At 34.3% G+C, this 27,111-nt stretch overlaps 1 protein-coding gene across 5 annotated transcripts in view; it reads left to right on the top strand.

Moving 5' to 3' along the window:
- Arhgef12 (Rho guanine nucleotide exchange factor 12) overlaps nt 1–27,111 on the top strand; it is a 149,006-nt gene that overhangs the window by 52,727 nt on the left and 69,168 nt on the right. For 3 of the 5 annotated variants that reach the window (XM_076846264.2, XM_076846261.2, XM_076846260.2), the window contains exons 2-4: nt 20,778–20,801; nt 22,137–22,222; nt 23,935–23,991. In XM_076846264.2, the coding sequence (XP_076702379.1) occupies nt 20,778–20,801; nt 22,137–22,222; nt 23,935–23,991 (167 nt within the window). The remainder of the gene's footprint in view (nt 1–20,777; nt 20,802–22,136; nt 22,223–23,934; nt 23,992–27,111) is intronic. The other 2 variants (XM_076846263.2, XM_076846262.2) reach the window with 1 other exon arrangement.

Genomic DNA, 27,111 nt, shown 5'->3' with positions numbered 1-27,111 from the left:
TATAACACATTTACTGGCTCACATAAAAAGGACGTCCAGAAGTAGGCTTCAGGAGTTTTTGATTTAGTGGTTTAACTATGTCAAGGGTCCAGTCATTTTCTATCTTTTTATCAGTATCAACTTTGTACTAAACTAGTCTTTAAGGATGAATATTAAGAGTACAGAAGTTACTTTCATAGATGCTTCCAGTGAATATACTTTCTAATCTCATTGCTTCTTTCTGAACCAGTCACTTGCTGAAGGATAGAATCACCATTAGACCAAAAAATTGTTGTTGCAAATGGGATCAGCTCCCCTTGAGTCATCTTGGCTTTGAGGGGAGTGGTAGATAATTAAAAAAAAAAAAAAAAATTGGAGTTTGCTTAGGAAGGCTGTGGTTTCTAGATCAGAAATTATTTATATCCCATGTAATTCTTAATGAAAATTTCTTGAATAAATGAATTCATATGGTAAACGTATTGAATTAAGTATATTCTGAACATTGCACTATACTAGTTAATTAGAACACAAAATCAAATAGAACATGGTTCATGTCTTCAGATAATTTAGTAAATCAGACTAATTAATAGAGTATTCAAATTGTTTTAAAAATCAATTAATTGATTTACATAATTTTTTAAAAAGGCAAAAAGAGAGAAAAGGGGAAACAAAGAACAGGTAAGACAAAAAACTAATAGCAAGATTATAGACTTAAACTAGACATGTCAGTGATCTCATTTAAGGTGGTCTAAACACCCTAATTAAAAGGCAGAGAGTATAAGATTGAAGCAATTAAGCTCAACATACACTGCTCTCAAGAATCATTACCTTAAAATAAAGACACACATGGTTTAAAAGTAAAATAGTGGAGAAAGATATGTCATATTGACATAAATCAAAGGAAAACTGGAGAACTAAAGTGACTATATTAATATCAGATAAAGTAGCTTTAAGAGCATAGACTATTACTTGGAATGAAAACATCATTCCATAATGATAAAAAGGTTCAATTTTAAAAGAAAACATAACATTTCTAAATCTTTATATACCTTGTAACAGCTTCAAAACTAACAAAGGCAATTAGATAAATTTGCCATCATTGTCATATTGCCAGAGATTTCACTATCAATAATTGATAGAAATAACTAAACTCAGAAAGGACATAAAATAGTTAAACAATATTGTTGATCATTGTGATCTAATTACATCGTTGGAACATTTCAGCCAACAACATGATACATTTTATTCTTATTGAGAGGGTGCGTGGAATATTCGCTGAGATGGCATATTTGGGGCTATAAATAAGTTTCAGTAAATTTAAAGAATTCAGGTCATACAAAATATGTTTTCTGATTTCTGTGGAATTAAATTAGAGATCAATAAAAGAAAGATCTCTGGAAAAATCTACAAATATTTAGAATTTAAATAACACAATTCTTAATTATACCAGGGTCAAAGAAGAAATCAAAAAGGGAAATAGGAAAGTATTTTGTGTCGAATAAAAATGAAAATACAACAAATCAGAATTTGAAAACACAATACATCAGAATTTGTGGGGTGCCGCTAAAGCACTACATAGAAATTTATAGACATTAAACACCTATTAGAAAGAGGGAAGGTCTAAAATCAGTGACATCAACTTCCATTTAAGAAACTACAGGCAGGTCAGGCCCAACAACCTGCGGAGGGGCACAGCTGCCCCACGCGCCTGCAAGGTAGGCAGACCTGTGACTCACCAGCAGATCAGGCCAAGCGACCTGTGGAGCGGCAGAGCCACCCCCGCGCCTGCAAGGTAGGCAGAACCGTGACCACCAACAAAACAGGCCCAGTGGCCCGCCAGACACATCGCCCCGGTTGGGGGATGGGCAGAGCCGCCGGGTGCCTGCAAGGTAGGCAGACCCGAGACCCACCAGCAGAACAGGCACAACAATCCGCAGAGCGGCAGAGCCACCCCCCGAACCTGCAAGGTAGGCAGACCTGCAACCCACCGGCACGTCAGGCCCAGCAACCTGCGGAGGGGCACAGCTGCCCCACGCGCCTGCAAGGTAGGCGGAACCGTGACCACTGACAAAAAGGCCCAGTGGCCCGCCAGACACATCGCCCTGGTTGGGGGAGGGGCAGAGCCGCCACCAGCGCCTGTTAGGTAGACAGACCTGCAACCGACAGACAGAACAGGCCTAGTGGCCAGCGGAGGAGCAGAGCCGCTGCTCACGCCTGCAAGGTAGGCGGAACCGTGACCACTGACAAAAAGGCCCAGTGGCCCGCCAGACACATTGCCCTGGTTCGGGGAGGGGCAGAGCCGCCACCAGCGCCTGTTAGGTAGACAGACCTGCAACCGACAGACAGAACAGGCCTAGCGGCCAGCGGAGGAGCAGAGCCGCTGCTCACGCCTGCAAGGTAGGCGGACCTGTGACCACCGAAAGAACAGGCCCACCGAAAGTACAGGCCCAGCGGCCTGCTGGCGTGGTAGGCACATTGCCCCAATTGGAGGAGGGGCAGAACCACCACCAAAGCCTGCGAGGGAGACTTTGCAACTATACAAGAGCAATATAAATATATAGGGGGAAAAATCAATAACACAACAGTTTCACCAAGCAGAAAGAAACGCGATCAGTATGAAAAGACAAGGAAAGAAAGTAACACAAGCAATGCAGGTCAACTCAACTTTAGAAGAGGTAATATCTGCAGCAGATGGAATGTCAGATAAAGAATTCAGGATATACATGCTTCAGATGATCTGGAGTCTCAAGGAAGACATTAGACAGCAAAATCAGACAATGAAAGACCACTTTGACCACTTCGACAATGAGTTACATAAACAAATCCAAGAAGCAAAAGATAAACTATACAGAAAGAGATAGAGGTTATAAAAAACAAACAGAAATCCTGGAAATGCAGGAAACAATAAACCAACTTAAAAACTCAATTGAGAATACTACCAGCAGAGTAGAACACTTAGAAGATAGAACATCAGACAATGAAGACAAAGTATTTCAACTGGAGAAGAACATAGGTAGCTCAGCAAAGCTGTTAAGAAACCATGAGCAGAACATTCAAGAAATATGGGATAACATAAAGAGACCAAACTTAAGAGTCATTGGGATACAGGAAGGTATAGAGGTCCAAACCAAAGGAATGAGCAATCTATTCAAGGAAATAATACGAGAAAACTTCCCAGACTTGAAGAATGAGACAGAATCCCAAATCCTAGAAGCCTACAGGACGCCGAATGTGCAAAATCATAAGAGATCCACACCTAGACACATTATAATGAAGATGCCCAACATACAGAATAAGGAGAGAATTTTAAAAGCTACAAGAGAAAGGAAGCAGATTACATTTAGGGGTAAACCAATCAGGATAACAGCTGATCTTTCAACACGGACTCTGAAAGCTAGAAGATCCTGGAATAACATATTTCAAACACTGAAAGAAAATGGGTTCCAACCAAGAATTGTGTATCCAGTGAAATTAAGCTTCAGGATGGAAGATGAAATTAAAACCTTCCATGATAAACAAAAGTTAAAAGAATTTGCAGCTAGAAAACCATCTCTTCAAAACATCCTCGGCAAAATATTACAGGAAGAGGAAATGGAAAATATCAATGAAAACCAACAGCGGGAGGTAGTACAGTAAAGGGGGGGGAATAATCAAAGAGGAAAACAAACCATGTTTAGTAACATAAATAAACAAATATGGCTGGAAGAACAACCCATATCTCAATAATAACCCTAAATCTTAATGGCTTAAACTCACCAATTAAGACACACAGGCTAGTAGAATGGATTACAAAACAAGACCCAACAATATGCTGCCTTCAGGAGACGCATTTGATAGGAAAAGACATACATAGACTGAAGGTGAAAGGTTGGGAAAAATCATATCACTCATATGGACTTCGGAAACAAGCAGGAGTTTCCATACTCATATCAAATAAAATAGATTTCAAGCCAAAGTTAATCAAAAGGGATGAAGAGGGACACTACATACTGCTCAAGGGAACCATACACCAACAAGACATAACTATCATAAATATATATGCCCCAAACAATGGTGCAGCTATGTTCATCAAACAAACTCTTCTGAAGTTCACGAGTCTAATAGACCACCATACAATAATCATGGGAGACTTCAACACACCTCTCTCACCACTGGACAGATCTTCCAAACAAAAGTTGAATAAGGAAACTATAGAACTCAATAACATAATTAATAACCTAGACTTAATTGACATATATAGAATATACCACCCAAGATCAAGCAGTTACACTTTTTTCTCAGCAGCACATGGATCCTTCTCAAAAATAGATCATATATTATGTCACAGGGCAACTCTTAGACAATATAAAGGAGTAGAGATAATACCATGCATCTTATCTGATCATAATGGAATGAAATTGAAAATCAACGATAAAAGAAGTAAGGAAAAATCATGCATCACTTGGAGAATGAACAATAGGTTACTGAATGATCAATGGGTTATAGAAGACATCAAGGAGGAAATTAAAAAATTCTTAGAGATAAATGAAAACACAGACACAACATATCGGAATCTATGGGACACATTGAAAGCAGTTCTAAGAGGAAAATTTATTGCTTGGAGTTCATTCCTTAAAAAAAGAAAAAACCAACAAATAAATGATCTAATACTTCAACTCAAAATCCTAGAAAAAGAAGAGCAAAACAACAGCAAAAGAAGTAGAAGACAAGAAATAATTAAAATCAGAGCTGAAATTAATGAAATCGAAACAAAAGAAACAATTGAAAAAATTGACAAAACTAAAAGTTGGTTCTTTGAAAAAATAAATAAAATCGACAGACCCTTAGCCACGCTAACGAAGAGAAGAAGAGAGAGAACTCAAATTACTAGCATACGGGATGAAAAAGGCAATATCACAACAGACACTTCAGAAATATAGAAGATTATCAGAAATTATTTTGAATCCTTATACTCCAATAAAATAGAAGATAGTGAAGGCATCGATAAATTTCTTAAGTCATATGATTTGCCCAGATTGAGTCAGGAGGATATTGACAACCTAAACAGACCAATATCAATTGAGGAAATAGAAGAAACCATCAAAAGACTACCAACTAAGAAAAGCCCAGGACCGGATGGGTATACAGCAGAGTTTTACAAAACCTTTAAAGAGCAACTAATACCAATACTTTTCAAGCTATTTCAGGAAATAGAAAAAGAGGGAGAACTTCCAAATTCATTCTATGAGGCCAACATCACCCTGATTCCTAAACCAGACAAAGACACTTCAAAGAAAGAAAACTACAGACCAATATCTCTAATGAACCTAGATGCAAAAATCCTCAATAAACTTCTGGCGAACCGGATACAAAAACATATCAAAAAAATTGTGCACCGTGATCAGGTAGGATTTTTCCCTGGGATGCAAGGTTGGTTCAATATACGGAAATCAATAAATGTTATTCACCACATCAATAGGCTTAAAAATAAGAACCATATGATCATCTCGATAGATGCGGAAAAAGCATTCGACAAAGTACAGCATCCCTTTATGTTCAAAACTCTAGAAAAACTAGGATAACAGGAACATACCTCAATATTGTAAAAGCAATCTATGCTAAGCCTCAGGCTAGCATCATTCTGAATGGAGAAAAACTGAAGGCATTCCCTCTAAAATCTGGAACAAGACAGGGATGCTCTCTCTCACCACTTCTGTTCAACATAGTTCTCGAATCACTGGCCAGAGCAATTAGACAGACGAAAGAAATTAAAGGCATAAAAATAGGAAAAGAAGAACTCAAATTATCACTATTTGCAGATGACATGATTCTATACCTAGCAGACCCAAAAGAGTCTACAAAGAAACTATTAGAGCTAATAAATGAATTCAGCAAAGTGGCAGGATATAAAATCAACACGCATAAATCAAAGGCATTCCTGTATATCAGCGACAAATCCTCTGAAATGGAAATGAGGACAACCACCCCATTCACAATATCCTCAAAAAAAATAAAATACTTGGGAATCAACCTAACAAAAGAGGTGAAAGACTTATACAATGAAAACTACAGAACCCTAAAGAGAGAAATAGAAGAAGATCTTAGAAGATGGAAAAATATACCCTGTTCATGGATAGGTAGAACTAACATCATCAAAATGGCGATATTACCAAAAGTTCTCTATAGGTTTAATGCAATGCCAATCAAAATCCCAACGGCATTTCTTGTAGAAATAGAGAAAGCAATCATGAAATTCATATGGAAAAATAAAAGACCCAGAATAGCAAAAACAATGCTAAGCAGGAAGTGTGAATGAGGCGGTATAGCTATACCAGACTTCAAACTATACTACAGAGCAATAGTAACAAAAACAGCATGGTACTGGTACCAAAACAGGCGGGTGGACCAATGGTACAGAATAGAGGACACAGACACCAATACACAAAACTACAACTATCTTATATTCGATAAAGGGGCTAAAAGCATGCAATGGAAGAAGGATAGCATCTTCAACAAATGGTGTTGGGAAAACTGGAAATCCATATGCAACAAAATGAAACTGAATCCCTTTCTCTCGCCATGCACAAAAGTTAACTCAAAGTGGATCAAGGAACTTGATATCAAATCAGAGACATGGCGTCTGATAGAAGAAAAAGTTGGCTATGATCTACATACTGTGGGGCCGGGCTCCAAATTCCTCAATAGGACACCCATAGCACAACAGTTAATAACTAGAATCAACAAGTGGGACTTACTCAAACTAAAAAGTTTTTTCTCAGCAGAAGAAACAATAAGAGAGGTAAATAGGGAGCCTACGTCCTGGGAACAAATCTTTACTCCTCACACTTCAGACAGAGCCCTAATATCCAGAATATACAAAGAACTAAAAAATTAGACAATAAGATAACAAATAACCCAATCAACAAATGGGCCAAGGACCTGAACAGAAATTTCTCAGAGGAGGACATACAATCAATCAACAAGTATATGAAAAAATGCTCACCATCTCTAGCAGTCAGAGAAATGCAAATCAAAACCACCCTAAGATACCATCTCACTCCAGTAAGATTGGCAGCCATTAGGAAGTCAAACAACAAGTGCTGGAGAGGATGTGGGGAAAAGGGTACACTTGTACATTGCTGGTGGGACTGCAAATTGGTGCGGCCAATTTGGAAAGCAGTATGGAGATTTCTTGGAAAGCTCGGAATGGAACCACCATTTGATCCAGCTATTCCCCTACTCGGTCTATTCCATAAAGACCTAAAAAGAGCACACTATAGGGACACTGCTACATCCATGTTCATAGCAGCACAATTCACAATAGCAAGACTGTGGAACCAACCTAGATGCCCTTCAATAGACGAATGGATAAAAAAAATGTGGCATTTATACACAATGGAGTATTACTCTGCACTAAGAAATGACAAAATCATAGAATTTGGAGGGAAATGGATGGCATTAGAGCAGATTATGCTAAGTGAAGCTAGCCAATCCCTTAAAAACAAATGCCAAATGTCTTCTTTGATATAAGGAGAGTAACTAAGAACAGAGTAGGGACGGAGAGCATGAGAAGAAGATTAACATTAAACAGGGATGAGAGGTGGGAGGGAAAGGGAGAGAGAAGGGAAATTGCATGTAAATGGAAGGAGACCCTCAGGGGTATACAAAATTACATACAAGAGGAAGTGAGGGGAAAGGAGGAAAAATATAAGGGGGAGAAATGAATTATAGTAGAGGGGGTAGAGAGAGAAGAGGGGAGGGGAGGGGGGAGGGGGGATAGTAGAGGATAGGAAAGGCAGCAGAATACAACAGACACCAGAATGGCAATATGTAAATCAATGGTTGTGCAACTGATGTGATTCTGCAATCTGTATATGGGGTAAAAATGGGAGTTCATATCCCACTTGAATCAAAGTGTGAAATATGATATATCAAGAACTATGTAATGTTTTGAACAACCTACAATAAAAATCAATTAAAAAAAAAAAAGAAACTACAAAAAGAAGAGCAAGTTTAAACCAAAGTAAACACAGAAAAGAATTGATAAAGATTAGAGCAGGAGTCAAAGAAAAAGAACACAGAGAAACAATAGAGAAAATTAACCTAAAACCTTGTTCTTTAAAGAAGATTAATAAAATTAGTAAACCTTTAGCCAGACGGATCAAGAATAAAAGTGAGAAGGCAAACATTGCCAACATCAGGAATGAAAGAAAAGATTCACGGCACAGATTCCATAGATATTAAAAGGACAGTAGTGAACATTATGAATGACTTTATGCCAGTAAATTGTTTAGATGGAGTATGGTTGGGAATTTTATAAATTCCAACTATGTATTATAATATGTAAGTACATAAATATACCTATGTATATTGTATATACATAGATATAAAAAATACAAAAAACTATACTGTGTGTACATATATATTATATAATATGTGTTATATAATATATGTTATATTACACACACACACACACATAAATATACATATCTACCATGTAAGGTTTAACCTATGTGTATAAGGTTGGTTTAATACTGCAAACAGTTTGAGTCAATCTAAGTAAATTAGCTGTCAATGGTAGGAACTAGTTTGCTCACTCAGGGAAGGTGAACAAGGGAAGACAAACCCTGTGGTACTGGATTAGAATCAGATATCAGTATGAACTTATATTTAGCTTTTAGCACTAGATACTGAAATAATTATAGATCTCTCTCTCTCTACACACACACACACACACACACACACACACACACACACGATAAACACAAATTTCTTAGCTCTGTCTGTTAGTAGAGTTTAGGAAGGGTCTCACTAACAGTGGACACATTTGGCCATTGGATCTTGGTTTCTAAATACCATTCTCCAGTACAATGGTATCTAGGAAAAATGGTGATTATAGAGTTGGAATAGGAAAAAATGTTCTTATATTTTCTGGCACTATAATGAGCCTAGAGCACCTTTAGTGCCAGAAACAAGGAAGTGCTAAAAATACACAAGGGTGAGGGAGTGTCAAAGGGATGTAGGTGCCAACCTGAAAGAACTCTCAATGGCTTAAGTTGGAACAATTTGAACAGAAAAATAAATGACGTATTGGAATAAAAGTATAAAATAAGTATATATGTGCTTATACTGATATAAATGACTGCATAAATATATGGATGAGTAGACACAAATCTTCCTTACTGAAAAATTCCAATAGCTTAATCCTCTCAAATCCTAAGGTGGGTTGGACTTAGTGACTTGCTTCTGAAGAATGAAGAATGATGAGGGGAAAACGGTAACTTCACAGGGAGAAGCCTCACAAGCAGTTACTTAACAAGATGACCAAGGTAAATATCATAGTTATATTCATGTTGATAACCTGTACCCCCTGATAGGTGATAAAAAGGGCACTTCACCTTTGTGGTATTCCAGAAATAGGCCTACACATATATGGACAACCATTTTTCAACAAATGGTCCTGGAATTGTTGGATATCCACATGCAAAAAGAAAAAGTAAACTTATATCAATACTTTATGCCCTAAGCAAAAATTATTGCAAAATGTATTGTATACTGAAAAACTAACTGAAATATCAATAAACTTTAGAAGAAGATGTAGGGGACAATTTTTATTACCTTGGGTCAGGCAAAGGTTTTTTAGATGTGACATTAAAAGCTCCTGCACACATATATTTTCCAAATGAAGTCACACTGACAGGTACCAGGGCTTAGGGCTGTAATCTTTGAAGGATACAGTTCAACCAATAACAAATGTAATTTGTTCCCAATTAAGGATTATTTTCCTGTTTAAGATTGGCAAATTGAGAATCTCTATACACCTAGTGCTTTTCATGTACTGTGTCTTCTACATCCATGCTTACTCTTTTCTAATATATCAGTGTTATGGTTAATGAAACACAAATTCCTCTGAAGATATTATGAATTTATTCTAGGTTTTGTCATTTATTCAACTTGTGGATTGTTTATCTGTAGCATATTATGTGAGTTCCTGTTTTTGTTTTTATTTTTAGGAGAAATAGGGAGTCTTACCACTTTGTGCCATATCTTGTTAGTTGGGCACCAAAATAATGTTACCCTGGTCCTTTGTTTTATAAGATCTGATGCCAAAATAGCTCCTTCAGGTTCTACTGCTGTCTCTTTCCATAAAAGTTAGTCATGAGTACATGAAATCGAGTGAGAGGATAAGTGTATGCTCTTTTCTATTTACTTAGAACCTACACAGACTCCTGTTATTTCTAATCCATCTCCCATGTGGATTCCTTGATCTAAATGAATTAATTCATCCTAAGGAAAAAAAATCAAGGGTGAAGTGTAGGATTTGAGTTACAGGGATATTTTTTTACAACATTATTATGCTGAAAAACTGGACCCAGCCTAAATATGTACAAAAGGAAATTTGTTAAATTAATTAAATAGCCATATCATAAGAACTTGCAATTAAAAAATATTTACAGCTCTGTTTTTCATTTTTTTTTTATTCAAATATGTTTATTTATGACTTCATTTGTCATTTTGGGAGTATAAGATCCAATACGATGACAATGAGATTTAATAAAGTATAAAATAATTAAGCAAATAATTTATTAATACTTTGAAATCAAACATAGCTTAAAACATCTGATAAATATAATTTATAGATTGCAGAAAAATTTTAAAATTTACCTAAATACTATTTTTTAAAATTTTGTTGATTTTATTACTAGCAGGAACACTTTCAAAATTTTTTATGATCATGGTAGGAATAATTAGGATAATATTGAACATAAACATTGTTATATTTAAGCAGATAGGCATGTAGGAAGCTGAAATAAAATCCATTTTTTAATTAGAAGCATATCATATTTCTATTCATTATCAAATATTTTGTTTTGTTTGGAAGTTCCGAATATAAAAATAAAGCTAACCAGCTCTGATACATGCTCCAGAAGGGCCTTCTTATGAACCCCTAGGATTTCATGGAGCATATTTAAAACCGATGCTATAGTGAAATATTTAGTGATGTAAAATATGTTGTTTTATTAAGTTAAAATTACAATATATCCAGTATTCTTTAATTTTCATAAAGGAACTTTTGTACACTGTATACAGAAATCTATGTATAGAAAAATAAAATGTGCTTTATATACAAAAATTGCTGAATATGAGATTATGGGTGATTCTTGTTTTCTATTTTATTTTTAATTTTTAAAATATTATTCATGTATTTCTTTGAGTATAAAGAAAAAGAGACATTTTTCATAATAAAAAGTAGAGAAGCATTGCTTGTATGCCAGCCTGCCTGCCATCTGTCCTTCCTCCCTCCCTCCCGCCCTTCCTTTCTAGTACTGGGGATAAAACTCAGGGCTTCATGCATGCTGAGCAAGGGTTCAACCACTGCACAACATTCCCAGCCCTTTTTATTTTTTTATTGTGAGGCAGGGTCTTGCTCAGGCTGGCCTTGAACTTGTACTCCTGATTCAGCCTCCAGAATTGTTGGAATTTTAGGTGTGTGCCACCACACCCAGCTGGAAACTTCACATATTAGAAAGATAAATCCCATTTTTCAATCCCTTAGGAAAAGAGATTATCTTGAAAGTGTAATAATGTTATTAGTTTACTTAGAAACTATTAGTATCAGTAGTTCTATGTGTTTAGTATATTAAGATAAGCCACATATTTAGCAGCTAAGGGAGAGCATGGAACTTGAATGTCAAAATGAACTGAACTTTTAGAACAGTGGTTCCCAATTCTGGAATGCTATAAGAAGAATGTCAGAATCATTAAGAGTGGGGTGTGGTGGTGTACTCTGGTAGTCCCTGCTAGTTGAGAGCCTGAGGTAGGAGGATGGCAGCCTGGGCAACTGACACCCTGTCTCAAAGTTTGAATAAGTAGGGAGGGGCGTTGGGGATATATCTATGTTGTAGAGCACTTGCCTACCATGTATGAGAACCTGAGCTCAATTTCCAGTATCAAAATTAAAAAAAGAAAAAGAAATAAAGACACCTTGTGCCCAATCCTCTCAAATTCAGTGCTGTGGTGAGCCGTTGTACTGTTGAACATATACTCCTGTTTTAATTCCTTTGTTTGGGGTCAAGAAAAAAAAATTTGTAGCAGAAAGTTTGAAATGGAATGCATATAACTAATTCTTTCACCTTTCCCCTGTAAAAATGAGGTGTTTTTCCCCCTATGTAGTGGTATGAAGGCAAGAAGTGTGGTTCTGTGATAAAATAAGTGGATAGCTAGCTAATTCTGATTGAGGAGTTGTTAATATTTGACATGAGAAAAAAATATTTTAAATAAAAATCTCTTTAATAGAAAACCAAGAATTGCTTTTAATGTATTCTATATATTAACATTAATATAACATGTTATATATTTTATATCATATACAAGTTTATAGTATATAAAATGCACAAATGTTTTATATACATATATGCACGCGCGCACACACACACACACACACACACACACACACTTTCTGAATAGATCCAGTAAAAATATTTTAATGAAAAAAAATTTCCTCAAGAAGAGAACAAAGTACTTTCTTTGGATGTCTTGAGTGGTGTTTTTTTTTTTTTTTGGTACCAGGGATTGAACTCAGGGGCACTTGACCACTGAGGCACATCCCCAGCCCTATTTTGTATTTTATTTAGACAGGGTCTCACTGAGTTGCTTAGTGCCCCACTTTTGCTGAGGCTGGCATTGAACTTTAGATTCTCCTGTCTCAGCCTCCTGAGCCACTGGGATTACAGTGTGTACCACCATGCCTGGCTCAAGTGTGTTTTATAGAAGATTTAATTTTAATGCTATTGGTTGTGGTCAGTTTTTTTAGTTTTGTCTTTATATTTTATATTTATACAGTGTCTTAAGTTTTATGTATTTATGGAGAAACACTTGCCAGTTGAGGGACATGATGACCTAAATTTAGAGATATATAACCAAAAGACTTATCCATAATGCATTTCTTTTTTTAAAAAATATTTTTTGTTGTAGAAAGACACAACACTTTTATTTTATTTGTTTATTTTTATGTGGTGCTGGGGATCGAACCCAGTGCCTTATGAATGCTAGCACATTCTAAACACTCTGCCACTGAACCACAACCCTGGCCCCTCCATAATGCATTTCTTATGTAATTTTAAAAATTAAAGTAGAAGACATGAAATATGCTCAATCTTTATTCCATTAGAGCTCTACATGAAAAATATATGAGCTTTTTTTTTTTTGCACAATAGATGTATATTGGTTTAGTTCTAGTTTTGAACATTTTTAGAGCACATGGGAGAAAACTTAAATTTATATTTTTCTGATTTCCTGTGCTTCCTTCTCCTGTGAATTCTGGGCAAGTCCTCATCTATTTAGCTTTCTGTTATAGGCCTGGCTGTGATCATGCTTCTTTGTATGTCATAGATTAAGTGCATACCATGTACAGTACCTGAAGATAAGCAGGATCTTGAATACTCTGTGGTTTGGAGGCTAGTGTAAATATGGTTGGTTTTCCTCATCAAATTTTAGAAATAAAACATTCCTATTCCTGTAATTACTTGCTTCTTTGTAAGAAATGTTTATGAATTTGTAAGATAAACTCATTATGATTTTTTTTTGGCACTGGGGATTAAACTCATGGGCACTCAACCATTGAGCCACATCCCCAGCCATATTTTGTATTTTATTAGAGACAGGGTCTCACTGAGTTGTGCCTCACTGTTGTTGAGGCTGGCTTTGAATTCATGATCCTCCTGTCTCAGCCTCCTGAGCCTCTAGGATTACAGGCATTTAAAAAATTCGTTTTCCTTGCTACAGATTGCTATTCTTATGGATATTTTAGATTTCTTCTTTTTTTAACTAATGCAACCAAACTACAAATATACTTGCAATTTTAAGTGAAATGTAGAAATCTAGAGTAGAACTCTTTTATGTTAGAAGATATGCTAGCTATATTTATTTTAAAAAGTGAAATAATTGACATTATTTTTTAATTTTACATTGTAATAAAATTTTCAAGTTTACATTGAAAAGTAATTACTGTGTGTTGGAGCTTGTCTCCATTGCACTTCAGTTGTGCTGGTAAAAGCTAAAACTGTCTAATTTTTCAGAAGCACAGTTGTGTCTTTTAGCAAATTTGTACAAAGCAGATTGTCTTAACAAATTTTGCTCAATAATTCTCATGCGTTTTACAAAATGTTAACAATGTATTTTATATAAAATTTGGCTGGGAATAGTGCCCCCAATTCTGATTAAGTGAACATTTTTCTTATTATTTTTACCACCATAACTTGAAATAAGGCAATGTAAAATGAGATTAAGATTTAACCCTTCCTGGTTTTTTTTTTTTTTTTGGTAAATCTTGAGGTCATTTTGTAGAATTCCTGTCTTTTTTTTTTTTTTTTTTTTTGTAAATCATGTGTTCATTTTGTAGAATTCAGGTTATTTTGTTTGTTTAATGATGTTAATACTTCTTCCATAAGCATGAATTTGTTGGTTTGAATGATGTTTAATAGAATGAGGATACCTGTTTAAGCATGTTTGAACTATTTTTTTCTTGACAGTTCGTTTTACCCAGCTTTTTGAAATGAAAGAAATTATGTAAGGTAATACTGATAGTCCATATCTCAAAAGAAAGTCATTTAGAAATCTTCTAGGAAATGTTCACAAAGGTAATAATTTCCCAGATTATCCATAATAGAATGAAAGCCTTTAATAGCCATTATAGTCATTGTTAATTATTTCCCCACTTTAGAGATAACAACCAATATCCAATTTATAATAGCTCTGGCTGAAAGAATGAAAATTATTTTTAAAAATTTAGGGCTGGGGGTTGTAGCTCAGTGGTAGAGCACTTGCCTAGCATTTGTGAGGTACTGGGTTTGATCCTCAGCACCACATATAAATAAATAAGTACAAAAAAAACATCAATCAACAACTAAAGAGTTTTTTTAAAAATCTTTTATTTGTCAAAATACACCCAGAAAATAAGAGAGCCTTACTAAGGATCTTTGGGTGTTTAAATTCCTCAGTAACAATGGTGGTATACTACTCTATATAGAAGTTAATTTGAGAAATTACATTACATTATAGTGAATCATTTTTGGATTTTATACCAGAAGTGAGCTCGTTGATTCTTGTCATCCTGTGGTTTGTATTGCAAGGTACAGAGCTTTAAAGCTAAAAACACCATGAAAAATTCTCCATGAGTCATTCTGTCAGCTGTAACTTCTGCTTTACAGTCCATTTGATATAGCTAATGTTTTATTGGCAGCTCTCCTAATCAGTTTTTGCTCTCTGGATCTATATGCTAATAATAAAATATCTCGGTAATATGGACAGTTCTTCCCTTTCTCCTCCTTCTCCTTCTGTCACCAACCTACTTCCTCCTCCTCCCTGCCCCCTCCTCCTTCCTTTCTTTTTTTTGTCAGTTCCATAACCTTAGCTCTGTTGATGACTCTAGGCTGGACAGACAAATTATAAAATGTTGGTGGTGAAAGTATGAACTATATTTTTTTGCTCTTGGGCATGAGTGGTGGTCATCTACTACTTTTCATTCTGTGATCATAGATCTAAAGATTGAATTAACAGTTCAGCTACTGTTGGCACTATGTGCTAAATACTGTGCTTTTTATGTTTTGCAGACAAATGCTCTTTTAGCTGTTATTTTGTTAAAAATGACATAATACTAGATCAAACTGGTTCAGATTCTAATTTAGTTCCAAATTTGAAGTATTATACCTTAGGCTGTTTAAATTATTTTATAGATAAAGACCCAACCTGTAGAATGTCTTAATCATTCAGTCTTGCTATTTTAAAGGCAATGAGGATATAAAGGACTTCTTTGCTAATAAATGGTGGGTATGGTCAACACAGTTTCACTAGTTTGAAAAAAAAAAAAAATCACTGATGCTACCTGCCAGGAAAATTAAGGTTTAGGTTTTAACCTGATCTTTTTCTTTTTTAAAACTCTATGGTAGGTGAGAAGTTTATTAACTTGAGTATTGATGTAAATTTTATGTACTATGACTTGGTGAGTTAAATCTATGGTTTTCTTCACTGGTGTTGAATTCTGCATTTCTGTACATTTTACAAATTTTTACTAAAAACCTATTCTGAGTATTGTTAGTCTTTAAATTGAGTTTTCTATTTCATTTGAATTCAAGCCACTAATGTTCAGATTTTATTTCTGTTCTTCCTAATAGCTAATAATTAAGTGGCATGTTATTTGCTAGGCATTGTTTTTCATTTTCTAATTTAATCCTCAAAACAAATTTGTGAGGTAAGTACTAGTATTATCTTTGCTTTATAGGTGATGCCTAGAGAGGTTAAGCAACTTGTAATTTTAAGCTCCTATTAAACTGTGAAACTAGAATATGAACTCAGTTGTTATTTTCTGAGGAGTTCCCTGCACCCAAGTTCTTGAAATTACATGGAATTTTGATTGACTAAAATAATCAATAATACTTTATTCTAAACCATCCTGCCCATTTCTGACTTCTGCACTGATATGTATCAACACTTTTATGAGGGCTGAATGTCAGAATTAACTTATTATCTAATTTGAAGTTTTTCGTTAGCGTAATTGTTATTTACTGTGCAGTTTTTCTGTCTAGTAATTCTCCTCACTGGATTGGATTCCAATAAAATGGTGTTGTATTTCATGGATCTGAAGGTACAGTACCCTGCCTTCCTACCGCCAAACACACATACACACATTTATAACATGCTCAAATTGGGATGTATGTTACAGTGGAATTCTTAATAATTCTAAATTATTCTAACATTATTTGGCTGCTAATAATCTTGGCAATTATTCAGTGTAGATAAAATTTCCTTAATTATGTCTCCCTTATTTCAGTCATCTCTTATTTAGAAGAACCCTCTATATTCCCAAATTTTCTATTAAAACTAAAAATATGGAGAAAAATTTCTAATCCCTTGGAGGAAAGCGAAGGGCAAAAATTGGAGTGTGATGTCCTCATTCTTATGTGGTTTCACAGCACTTTTTACTGGAGTATTGTTAAGGCTAGTTCTTTATTCATTAAAACGTATGATTTCTTATAAATGGTTTATTACAATATGTGACAACACAGAAACTTGGTGACCCTTTGAAATTTCTCTTTAATCCAAAGGGAAAATTCTGTTTAATAATCTTTAATCTTAAAGGAATATGCCAATTATAAACACCCCCCTCCATCCCATATACATGTACAAGCTTTTCTTTCCTATTCATTATTTACTGGATATTTAATTAACAATCACATTCTCCTCTACACTGAAATAACATATTAGGAGGGGGTGAAGGAAGACCTCTAATATATTGCTGCCTTGAACTTTAATATTAGAGCTCAGAGCTTGGAAAGGGCATTCTGAATCTAGTAAAGGAATGTATTTTAAACATTTAAGACCCTTGTTTGGGATTTCTGGGATTCAACTATGCTTTAAATAGGAAAATAAAAGTAAGGGCATCTAGTCCCCTTGATCTCAGTGACTCAAATTTCTGATAATCCTTTCCATTTTTTTTCATCATGATTCTTAATACTGGTATTTTGACTTTGATATATAGAAAAATGTATAACACATATATGAGATGTTCATTATTTGATTATGTACCTAACCTAGTATTTTCCTTTTTTTATTTTATTGGTTCCTTTTAGTTATACATACAGTAGAATTTATTTTGATATAATTATACAAAGCATGGAATATATCTCATTCTATTATATATTCTATATATCTCATTCTATTTAGGACCCCATTCTTATGGTTGTACACTATGGAGGGACTGACTATTGTGTGTTCATATATGAACATAGGAAAATTATTTCCAATTCATTCCTCTTTCTTTCCTTTTCCTTTCGCCTTCCTTCTCTGTATTCCCCTTTGTCTAATCTACTGAATATCTATTTGAAAGCCAGACACAGTTTCACTAGGCACCTCTAATTTATGTTACCATTCAAATACAGCTGTTCCATGCAAACATATAAACAAAGGAGATTTTATGATTAGACTATGTTGTGGACAGAGACTTGAGAATATAGGATTTTGTTCTCCAAAATTTGAATCATATAAGGCTAATGTTGAACAGGGCCACTTTTTAGCTTTCTGATCTGCCTCTCTGTGGCATTTGTTAGTATTTATTATCTTCTCTCCCTTGGCTGCTTTTCTGATTGATCATCTTAAACTCTGTCATTGGCTTTCATCTCCATTCTCAATCCTGCATCTGTTAGTCATGTTATGCCTCCCCCCCACCCCAAGGATTTGCAACTTGGCAATTTTCTGTGACTTGCTATTGCAGGTTGCTGTGACCATCAATAGGTTGATGAATCAAATCTACAACTGTGGCCCCAGGCTTTTCTTGGGGATTATGGCTTCCTACTTCTGGCTCTCTGATTATATCTCTGTCTTAGTATTCAGAAGCTGGTAGAAATTTTACAAAACTATAGGATTGTCTCAATTTTCTTATCACAAATAGAAAGATAATAAAATAGGCTTTTGACAGTGTTATTTATGGAATATATGCATATGTTTGTATATGTGTGTATATATTTGCATATTGTATGTGCATATTTGGCTTTGCATATACTTTGAAGTGGAATTCAGAAATATATTGATTTTAAAATTTTTTATTTGAAAAATTCTTTTTTATCTGTCTTTTATGGATGTAGTAAGTCCATTATGATAAACAAGTTGTATTGTGATGGTTTTTGTGCTTTATCTTTTTGTTTTGTTGTCTCTTTACACTCCTTTTCCATTCTCCTGTAAGGGAAAATATTTCAGGAAACTGGGTTACTGTCAGTAATCTGGGAACTTCCAGGATTCTTTGCCAATCCCCCTAGATGTTGTAGATCCTGACGCAAGTAGCATTGTTCTAAGGAAGGAGTTTTTATAATGCTGTGAGGCAGAGTGGTTAGCTAAGGTTGATAACTGCAAGTGTGTTATCCTTTGCAGATCAGTTGGAAATCCTTTTCTGCCAATTTGTATATATATCTATAAATTAAAAAACATGTTTCCATTCTTTCCCACATCCTCCTGGCAAGCATTTTTGGACTATATAGGAACTCCTGCTTCTGAAGATTTGGTTGTCTTTTATAATTGGTATAGTCCCTAGAGTGGCATCCTCTTTCTTGTCCCAGAAACCCCCTTCCTTGTTACTGCTAAATTCGTTGTGTGTTCACATGCCATCACTTATTAGGGAAATTTTTAGATTTGTTGTCTTTTTCTGTGGACACTTTGTGTGTGTGTTTGTGTGTGTGTGTGTGTGTGTGTGTGTGTGTAGCAGGGGTTGGTGCTGGAGATTGAACCCAGGGCTTTGTGCATGCGAGGCAGGCACTCTACCAACTGAGCTATATCCCCAGCCCACTGTGGACACTTTTGACTTAAATTTAGTTACAGTTCCCTTTAACTACTATTTGTCTTTTAAGGTTTTTTTTTTTTTTTTAAAAAAAAAACAAAACAAAACTACCTCCATCCAAATAAAAATATAGTCATCCAAGTATCATTGCTTTATGTTTGTTACTATCTTTTATTAATAGCCTTTTAAAAAATTCTACTTTTACTGATGTTCTTAGTAAAGCACTCACTGTTCTTACTACCTAAATAATCTTTATAAAAAGTATCATAGGTTGAAATAATGGGAAGATATTTGACTTAGTGTTTATGTGTAGCATCAAATGCTTATCAAGAAGTCTCTTAATATTTCTTTAAAAGAAAGACAACCAGGTGGAAATGCTTTGGTTCTTGTAGTTTACAGAATCTTCAGAAAAACAAATAAAAGAAAACAAAAAAGTATCCTTTGCATTCTACTTTTGAAACTTAAAAAAAATTATGTATGTATACATGCATGCATGCAGTGCTAGGAATCAAACCTAGGGCCTTATACATGCTAGGCAAATACTCTACCACCAAGCTACATTCTTAGCCCTTCTTATTTTATTTGGAGACAGGGTCTTTCAAAGTTGCCCAGGCTGGCCTTGAACTTGTGATTTTCTTGTCTTAGCCTTCTGAGTAGCTGGGATTATAGGCATGTGCTACCGTGCCTGACTAGAATGTATTGTTAATAGCTAACAGTACTCCCTGGATAATTTTACAAAAAAAGAATTCTCTAAGTAAAGCTAAACATAAATAACTGAGGATCATGATTTTTGTTGTTGTTGTTGTTTATACCAGTGATTGAACCCAAGGCCTTGCACATGCTAGGCAAGCTCTCTACTACTGAGCTACATCCCAGCTTTTTAAAAATTTTATTTTGATACAGGGTCTCTGAGTTGCCAGGCAGCCCTGAACTTAAAACCTTCCTGCCTTAGCCTCCCAAATAGCTGGATTATAGGTGTGTACCACCATGCCCAAATTCTATAATTTGATCTTAGTCAAAGAGTAAATACAGAACCATAGTGCAATAATCAGCATCCAGATATTTTGGGAAGTGGGAGGTTTCCTTGGATTTCTTTAAAAAAAGTTATTCTCAGGGACAACTGGTGGTTAATGCACTTATACTTTAAGATTAAACAGATTAGGGGCTGAGGTTGTGGCTCAGCAGTACAGTGCTCGCCTAGCATGTACCAGGCACTGGATTGGATCCTCAGCACCATATAAATGTAAAATAAAGATATTGTGTCCACCTACAACCAAAATATAAACATTTAGGAAAAAAGGTTTAAAAAATTAAAGATATTTAAATAAATTGTGTCACACCTCTTATTGTACCTGTTTGTTGAATCTTACTTTAGGAAAGCTAACATAAGATTTAAAATCTTTATTCTGGTTTAGTATAATTAATAAATTTAATAACAGAATCCTACCAGCGAAGTAATTACAGACATCCTTTATTTTTTTTTCCTCTCTTATAGGTTTCCCCTCAAAAAACCTATAAGGTAAGTTGTTCATTTGCCCTTCATTCTAAAATTTAGGTTAAATTTTAATTGAAAGCATTCCTTTGGAATTACAGGGATTTTTATGGGTTTTGAGAATGTGTATTTAAGTAATAAAGAATTTCATAATGTTTCACAAATTTAAAATGTAACAGGTGTTGTGTATTTTTTCTGGAACAGCATTGTTTTGATAATATTTTCAGTGTTTTTAATACAAGCATTTAAAAAGTTTGTTCAGATTGATATTTAAGGTCACTCCCTCTGAAGAGATTTAATTTTAAAATCTGCTTGTGACTGTTTTGAATTGTGAGTTGCTTGTAAGGTGAAAATAGATTGCTAGCTACCTTTAATGAACTTTTTGTACTAGTTTAGTCTTAATTAATTTAAGACAATAAATAAAAACATCCAAAATGTTCAGATATGTGTCTATATCTATATTTATTAATTTCCTGGGGAAGAGATATCTCTTTTCTTTCTCATCTTAATTATTATAATAAATATTATTTTAAATGTAATATGTTATTCCCAATTATTACAGTATGTTTATCATTTTTACTGACTGAATTTTCCAGGATAACAGTGCAATTAACTAATAGTATATATGTCATGTATATACACACACACATGTATATATGTATATACATGTATATATATGTGCCATAGTAGTATATGTGTCATAGTTAGGGTCTTATTTGTTGTCTAGCCATTATCTGATCAGTATAATTGATTAGGCCTTAGAAAGAATAATAATTTTGGTGTCATCTTCTGCCTAAAGATGGTTGGCTAAGACTTCTGTGGCTAAAACTATATAGGCAGGCTTAAAGTGAGGCTTGCCTAAGTTTGGTTTGTTTTTATTAACTGTTCTCATGCATGCTGTATTTATACGGTGATTTTGAATTTGACTATAGTGTGTGTGCATGTGCATGCACATATATAAACATAGATGTATATATTGGGTTAAGGAATGTGTTTATTCCATTTAGGCTCCATTTTCTTATTCATTAAATGGAAATGATAGTGATTAACCAGTGAAAACCACAAAAAACTGTAAGCAATTATTTCTAAGAATAAAATAAGACTTCAATAATGAATACTATTTTTATTATTTGAAAGCACTTTTATAACAAGTAAATAGACTATGTATTAAACATAGTATAGATTGGATTTTAAAACGTTTTGAAAAATATAAACTAGAGAGGCTTATGAAGCTGTATAAGGTAAACTAGTTTTCCGAGTTTTCTTTGTAAAATATGCTTTGGGGATTTTTTAAAAGTTTTTTAAGTTTTTATTCTAATGCTTTTCTTCTTGTAAATATTTGGTTGCTTTGATTTAATTTAGGCATGGAAGTATTTTGAACCGAGAGTCACCAACAGATAAGAAGCAGAAAGTTGAACGCAGTGCATCACATGACTTTGACCCCACAGGTAAAAACACTAGTTGGGAATATTGAGAATAGTGAATATGAGAATAATACTGTTTAAGTTACCTGAACCCCTCAGGAGTATTTGTTTGATCTGCTGTATTCTCTGTATACTCCTGTTATACAATATCAAATCTTTGCATTCAATAGGAATGCCTGCATTTTTTACTTTTAACACTATAGATTCCACTATGGAAACATCATTATAGAGTATATTTTAAAAAATGATGAAAAGAAATGGGTATATCATAATTGAAGATTTGAGTCACACCAAGGACTTTTGTTGAGATGAATCATGGGGTGTAGGGATGTAACTCAGGTATAGAGTGCTTGCCTAGCATTCCTAAGGCCCTGGGTTTGATCCCTAATACCACCGCCACCTCAAAAACAAAACCACAAAAAAACAAAACAAAACAACAACAACAACAAACCCAAAACACACACACACACACACACACACACGAATTATGGTATGAATGGTAGTATGTCATAAAATCAAGGTTATAACAACTACAAACTTTTGGAGTAATTTAAAAATTCATATATGATCATAGGGAATTTGAGTATTAGAGAAAATGCAATTTTATAAATTTAATGATTATCTTTTTAGGGTAAACAAATGATCAGATATCCCTTTTCTTCAGTCAGAAATTATTATTACCTCAGAGAGCTGTCTTTCAGCCTCTATAGTGTTAATCTTTCCTAGAATTTTCATGTTAACATACTTTGTATTCTTAATGCTGTTATATAGATTGAATTCCTTTTATAAAATATAGGCTTTCCTTTTTGCTTCCTCCTTGTAAACTCAGTATTTAATTTATGAAAATTGCTTAATAGTTTTGCTTTTGTAAATTGATACATATTCTTTGATCACTTAGTGTTTTATTTAGTTTTACAAAAGATAAAGCAAGTAAATGCTATAATCTCAGATAAATAAATATAGTGTCTTAGGATATCTTTACTTAGAAATGTAATTTTAAATATTTAACAGTGATATGTTTTGTATATGATTAAAATGTTTCATACTTTTAATATATGTGCCTCTTATTTTGAAAACATATTATTAATATTATCTAGGAAAACTACGAAGTGGATAGCTAATAATTTATCTTCATATTGGATAGTAGGTAAAAGGTAATTTCAGTCATTGATTTAGGAGTTTTGGGAAGTAGGAATAATAATGTCAGCTATGGATTTCCATAAAGAAAGAATTCTTTGACACCTAATTTTGAAGTCATGGGGTTCAGAACCTTTCACTGATATGAGTAGTTACAATTGTCTTGCTAATAAGTCATAAGTTTCTGCCCTATATTCATTAAAATATTATAGTCTTGTTAAATTTGTTCTGTATTCCTCTGTGATATCCTCATCTCCAAAGACAGATTTAACAAAGAAGTATGTTACTTTATAATGAGATTATTACAGCTTTTAGTGCTTTTGGCATCTCTCCCAGTTACAGACGATGTATTTTGTGGACTATTCATGTGTTGTTTTGTTTGACTGTAGTTTTATTGCACTGTCATTTCTTGATAAATCTTTAAATATGTCATTACCTGTGCTATTCATGACTGTTCTAAGTGCTATCATCTGTGATGTTCATACTTTGTTTGCACGATTTAACTTGATCATGATTCATTCTTTTTTCCCCATGAATTTTTCCCCTTACATTGGTCTCCATATTTTCTATATCTCTCCTTTTCTCCCGCTCTTGTGCAGATAGTTCCTCCAAGAAGACAAAGTCTAGTTCAGAGGAGAGTAGATCCGAGATATATGGTAAGCTAATGTAGCTAATTCAGCCTTGCACCTTTGGAGCTTGCTTCATGCTGTTTTATTTTGTTTTTTGTAACTGCATCCTTTCTTGTGTTTGCTCTGCATGGCATGATCTACTGCAGGGAAAGGGAGCCTGGGGTTCTAATGTGGCTGTGATGTGGAAGCCTAAGATTGCTAGAAACTAACATTGAAGATTAAGAATAGGCCACATTACCCATCTTGCCTTTCATCCTGTATATGTTAGGAAAGTGATTGTCTCTAATATGTTTGGGTCTGGTTCCTCCAAATAACGTGGACTGACTTTGAATTCTTGGCATCTTCTTCCTATGTCTTGTTTGCTATTTGGATTATGTAGAGTTTAAGCAGTTAATGTTAAATATTTTCCTCTAAGTGTATTACTAGCAGATCTGTGGAATGTTTGTTTATTTTTAATTGCTTCATCACCTGGAAGAATCATTCTTATGGAATGTATTCATAATAGCAAAAATATAGAAGTATTTTATTTTCGTCCTTGAAGAATTTGTGCCTTTCCGAAATTTCCCTGAAGCTTATTCTGAATGTGAAAATTTCAAAATGATAACTTGAAAAATAATCTTCACAAAGAACAAGCTTAACCTTAATGGTCAGCTTTTGTAATAGATAATGAAAACATTAATATTTTCAAACCGTATCCTATCTTTCAAAGATAAAAAAAACATATTTGTAGAAATTTCCTTTTCCTTTGCAGTTTTACCTGCTTACTTCACTTATTTTGGCACCTAATAAGTTTTTCGAGAAAAGTGAATAGGAGAGGCATTACCTGGAAGTAAGACTTTTAAAGTATTCTCTGAAAAAATAACATACTTCTTTTTAGGAAAATTTCAAATTCAGCCTCAAGAAAATAAAAACCCAAATCTTTTGTAATAGAGTTGATCAAATGAAAGTTTACCTAGATGTAGGTGTTTCCTAGTTTGAAGTATATGAGAGGAAAACATGCAACTGCCCCTTCCTCTTTTAAAACATCTTCCTACAATTGAGCCCATAATATCTGATACTTTTTAATATTATGAAGGCTCAGTGTTTGGTTCTTAATTAGTTAATGATTCTACATTAGTTATATATACCATAGTTTTTTACTTGACTTTTTCTGTGTAGTTTGACAGACAATGTATAGAAGGCCTTGTGGCATGTAAATTTTATGTGCTTTCTTTTCCTCCAAAGTATGGCTTCTAATGAATAAGAAATATAACTTCCCAATTCCTGTACCCTCTCTTTCTGTTATATGTAAATAGCTTCCTATGGTTTAGTCTGTCCTTGGAAACATCAACACTGTCCTGATAGTTCCAGTCTTTCATAGTAGCCTTTGTAGTATGTTTCATCTTCCTCACCATTTTCCTAGATATGTGGTTTGTATGTAGTTACTTGTTGTTTGCTTTGGATGAGGGCAAAAATTTAGGAATCTATGACAAGAAATATTATACTAATATTTTCCTTACCAGTGATAGGAATATTACACTAGTTCAGACACGCTGTTAGCTTGGTAATGATAGAAGCATTTTAAGTGGTAGTTGGGAAGTGAGGTGTGGCTCCGTAAGAACCCTTGAAATACCTTTTTTGGAAGGAACTGAGCCACTGGTCCTCAAAATGCATTCCTCAGAGCGACGAATTGATTAGAGTTAGTGAGTTAGCATGCTAATGTAACTCTTTCACGTTACAAATGTTTTATCAACTGTATGGATAGACTTATATAGACTGTATGCAGTTAGTGTGGGTAGAAAAGATACTCAAAGGTGTCATGGAAAGACTGGAAATGTGACAGTATGTCTGAGAAGAGTCATAGCTACTGGGGACTTTCTGCTTTAGTGTATGGTCTTATTTCAAGCCTACTTCAGACTTTTGAGGAATAAACAGTACAGTCTGAGTAATCCCTTATCTGAAATACTAGAGACCAGAAGTGTTTCAGATTTCTAAATTTTTTGGATTTTAACTCATTATCTTGGGCTTGGGACCTAAGTCTAAACATGAAATTCACTCATGTTTTATATATGCCTATATACATAGCCTGAAGATAATTTTATATAACATTTTAAATAATTTTGATTGTTTTGAATGAGACTTATCATATGAGGTCAAGTGTGCAGCTTCCCACTTCCAGTTTCATGTTCAAGAGGTTTAAGATTTAGAAACATTTTGTATTTCAGGTTTTTGGATTAGGATTATCAACCTGAACTTTAAATATCTTGGTTTGGGTACTTCATAGTTTATGTATTTTTAAAAAATGCATATATTTTTCTTAATCAGACTTCTCACATCTTTCAAAAGAAAAGTTCTTGTTTGATTTTTGCTCCCATCAAGTTGTTCCTCTTTTTTTAGTGTTTTTTTTTAAATACATTTTTTAGTTGTAGATGGACACAGTACCTTTATTTATTTATTTTATGTGGTGTTAAGGATAGAACCCAGGGCTTTGCACATGCAAGGCAAGTGCTCTGCCGCTGAGTCACAATCCCTGTCCTTCTTCAGCCTTTTTTTTTTTTAAAAAAAAAATATATATATATTTTAGTTATAGTTGGAATAATATCTTTATTTATTTATTTATTTTTATGTGGTGCTGAGGATTGAACCCAGCACTTCACATGTGCCAGGCGAGCACTTTACCGCTGAGCCCCAGCCCCAGCCCACTTCAGCCTTTTGAAGAGCGTTCTACATGAACCTTCTGTGTCCTTATAATTCTTTCATTTCTTAACCTCTTATAAACTGACTTCTGAATTCATGCTATCTGAACTATGAACCAAGACATCCTGCTTGAAAAATCCATTAGCTTTTTCTTGGTTCTTACCTTCCTTCTGAGCCATTTGGCAATGCAGTTACTTTTCCTTGTTTTCTATATTTTATCAATTTGGCTTTTTTTTTTTTTAATCTTTGTAATTGTCTTGTCTTTGTGTACTGATTGCTTTTTACCTCTTGTCTTATACTGTTTCTGTTTCTAATCTTTCTTCTAGTTGCCAGTCACGTTTTAATTGTTTGTGCTATACTTTCACTCTAAGTCACCCTCAAATTCAGAATGACCAGAGATCAATCTTCTTCTTGATTTACCTAATTCTTTCAATGATACTATAGTTCTTCCATTTACTTCCTCTTATTTCC

Source organism: Callospermophilus lateralis, chromosome 2 (genome assembly GCF_048772815.1).
Source record: "Callospermophilus lateralis isolate mCalLat2 chromosome 2, mCalLat2.hap1, whole genome shotgun sequence".
Classification (NCBI taxonomy): Eukaryota; Metazoa; Chordata; class Mammalia; order Rodentia; family Sciuridae; genus Callospermophilus; species Callospermophilus lateralis.
This window is presented reverse-complemented; position numbering and strand designations above follow the sequence as displayed.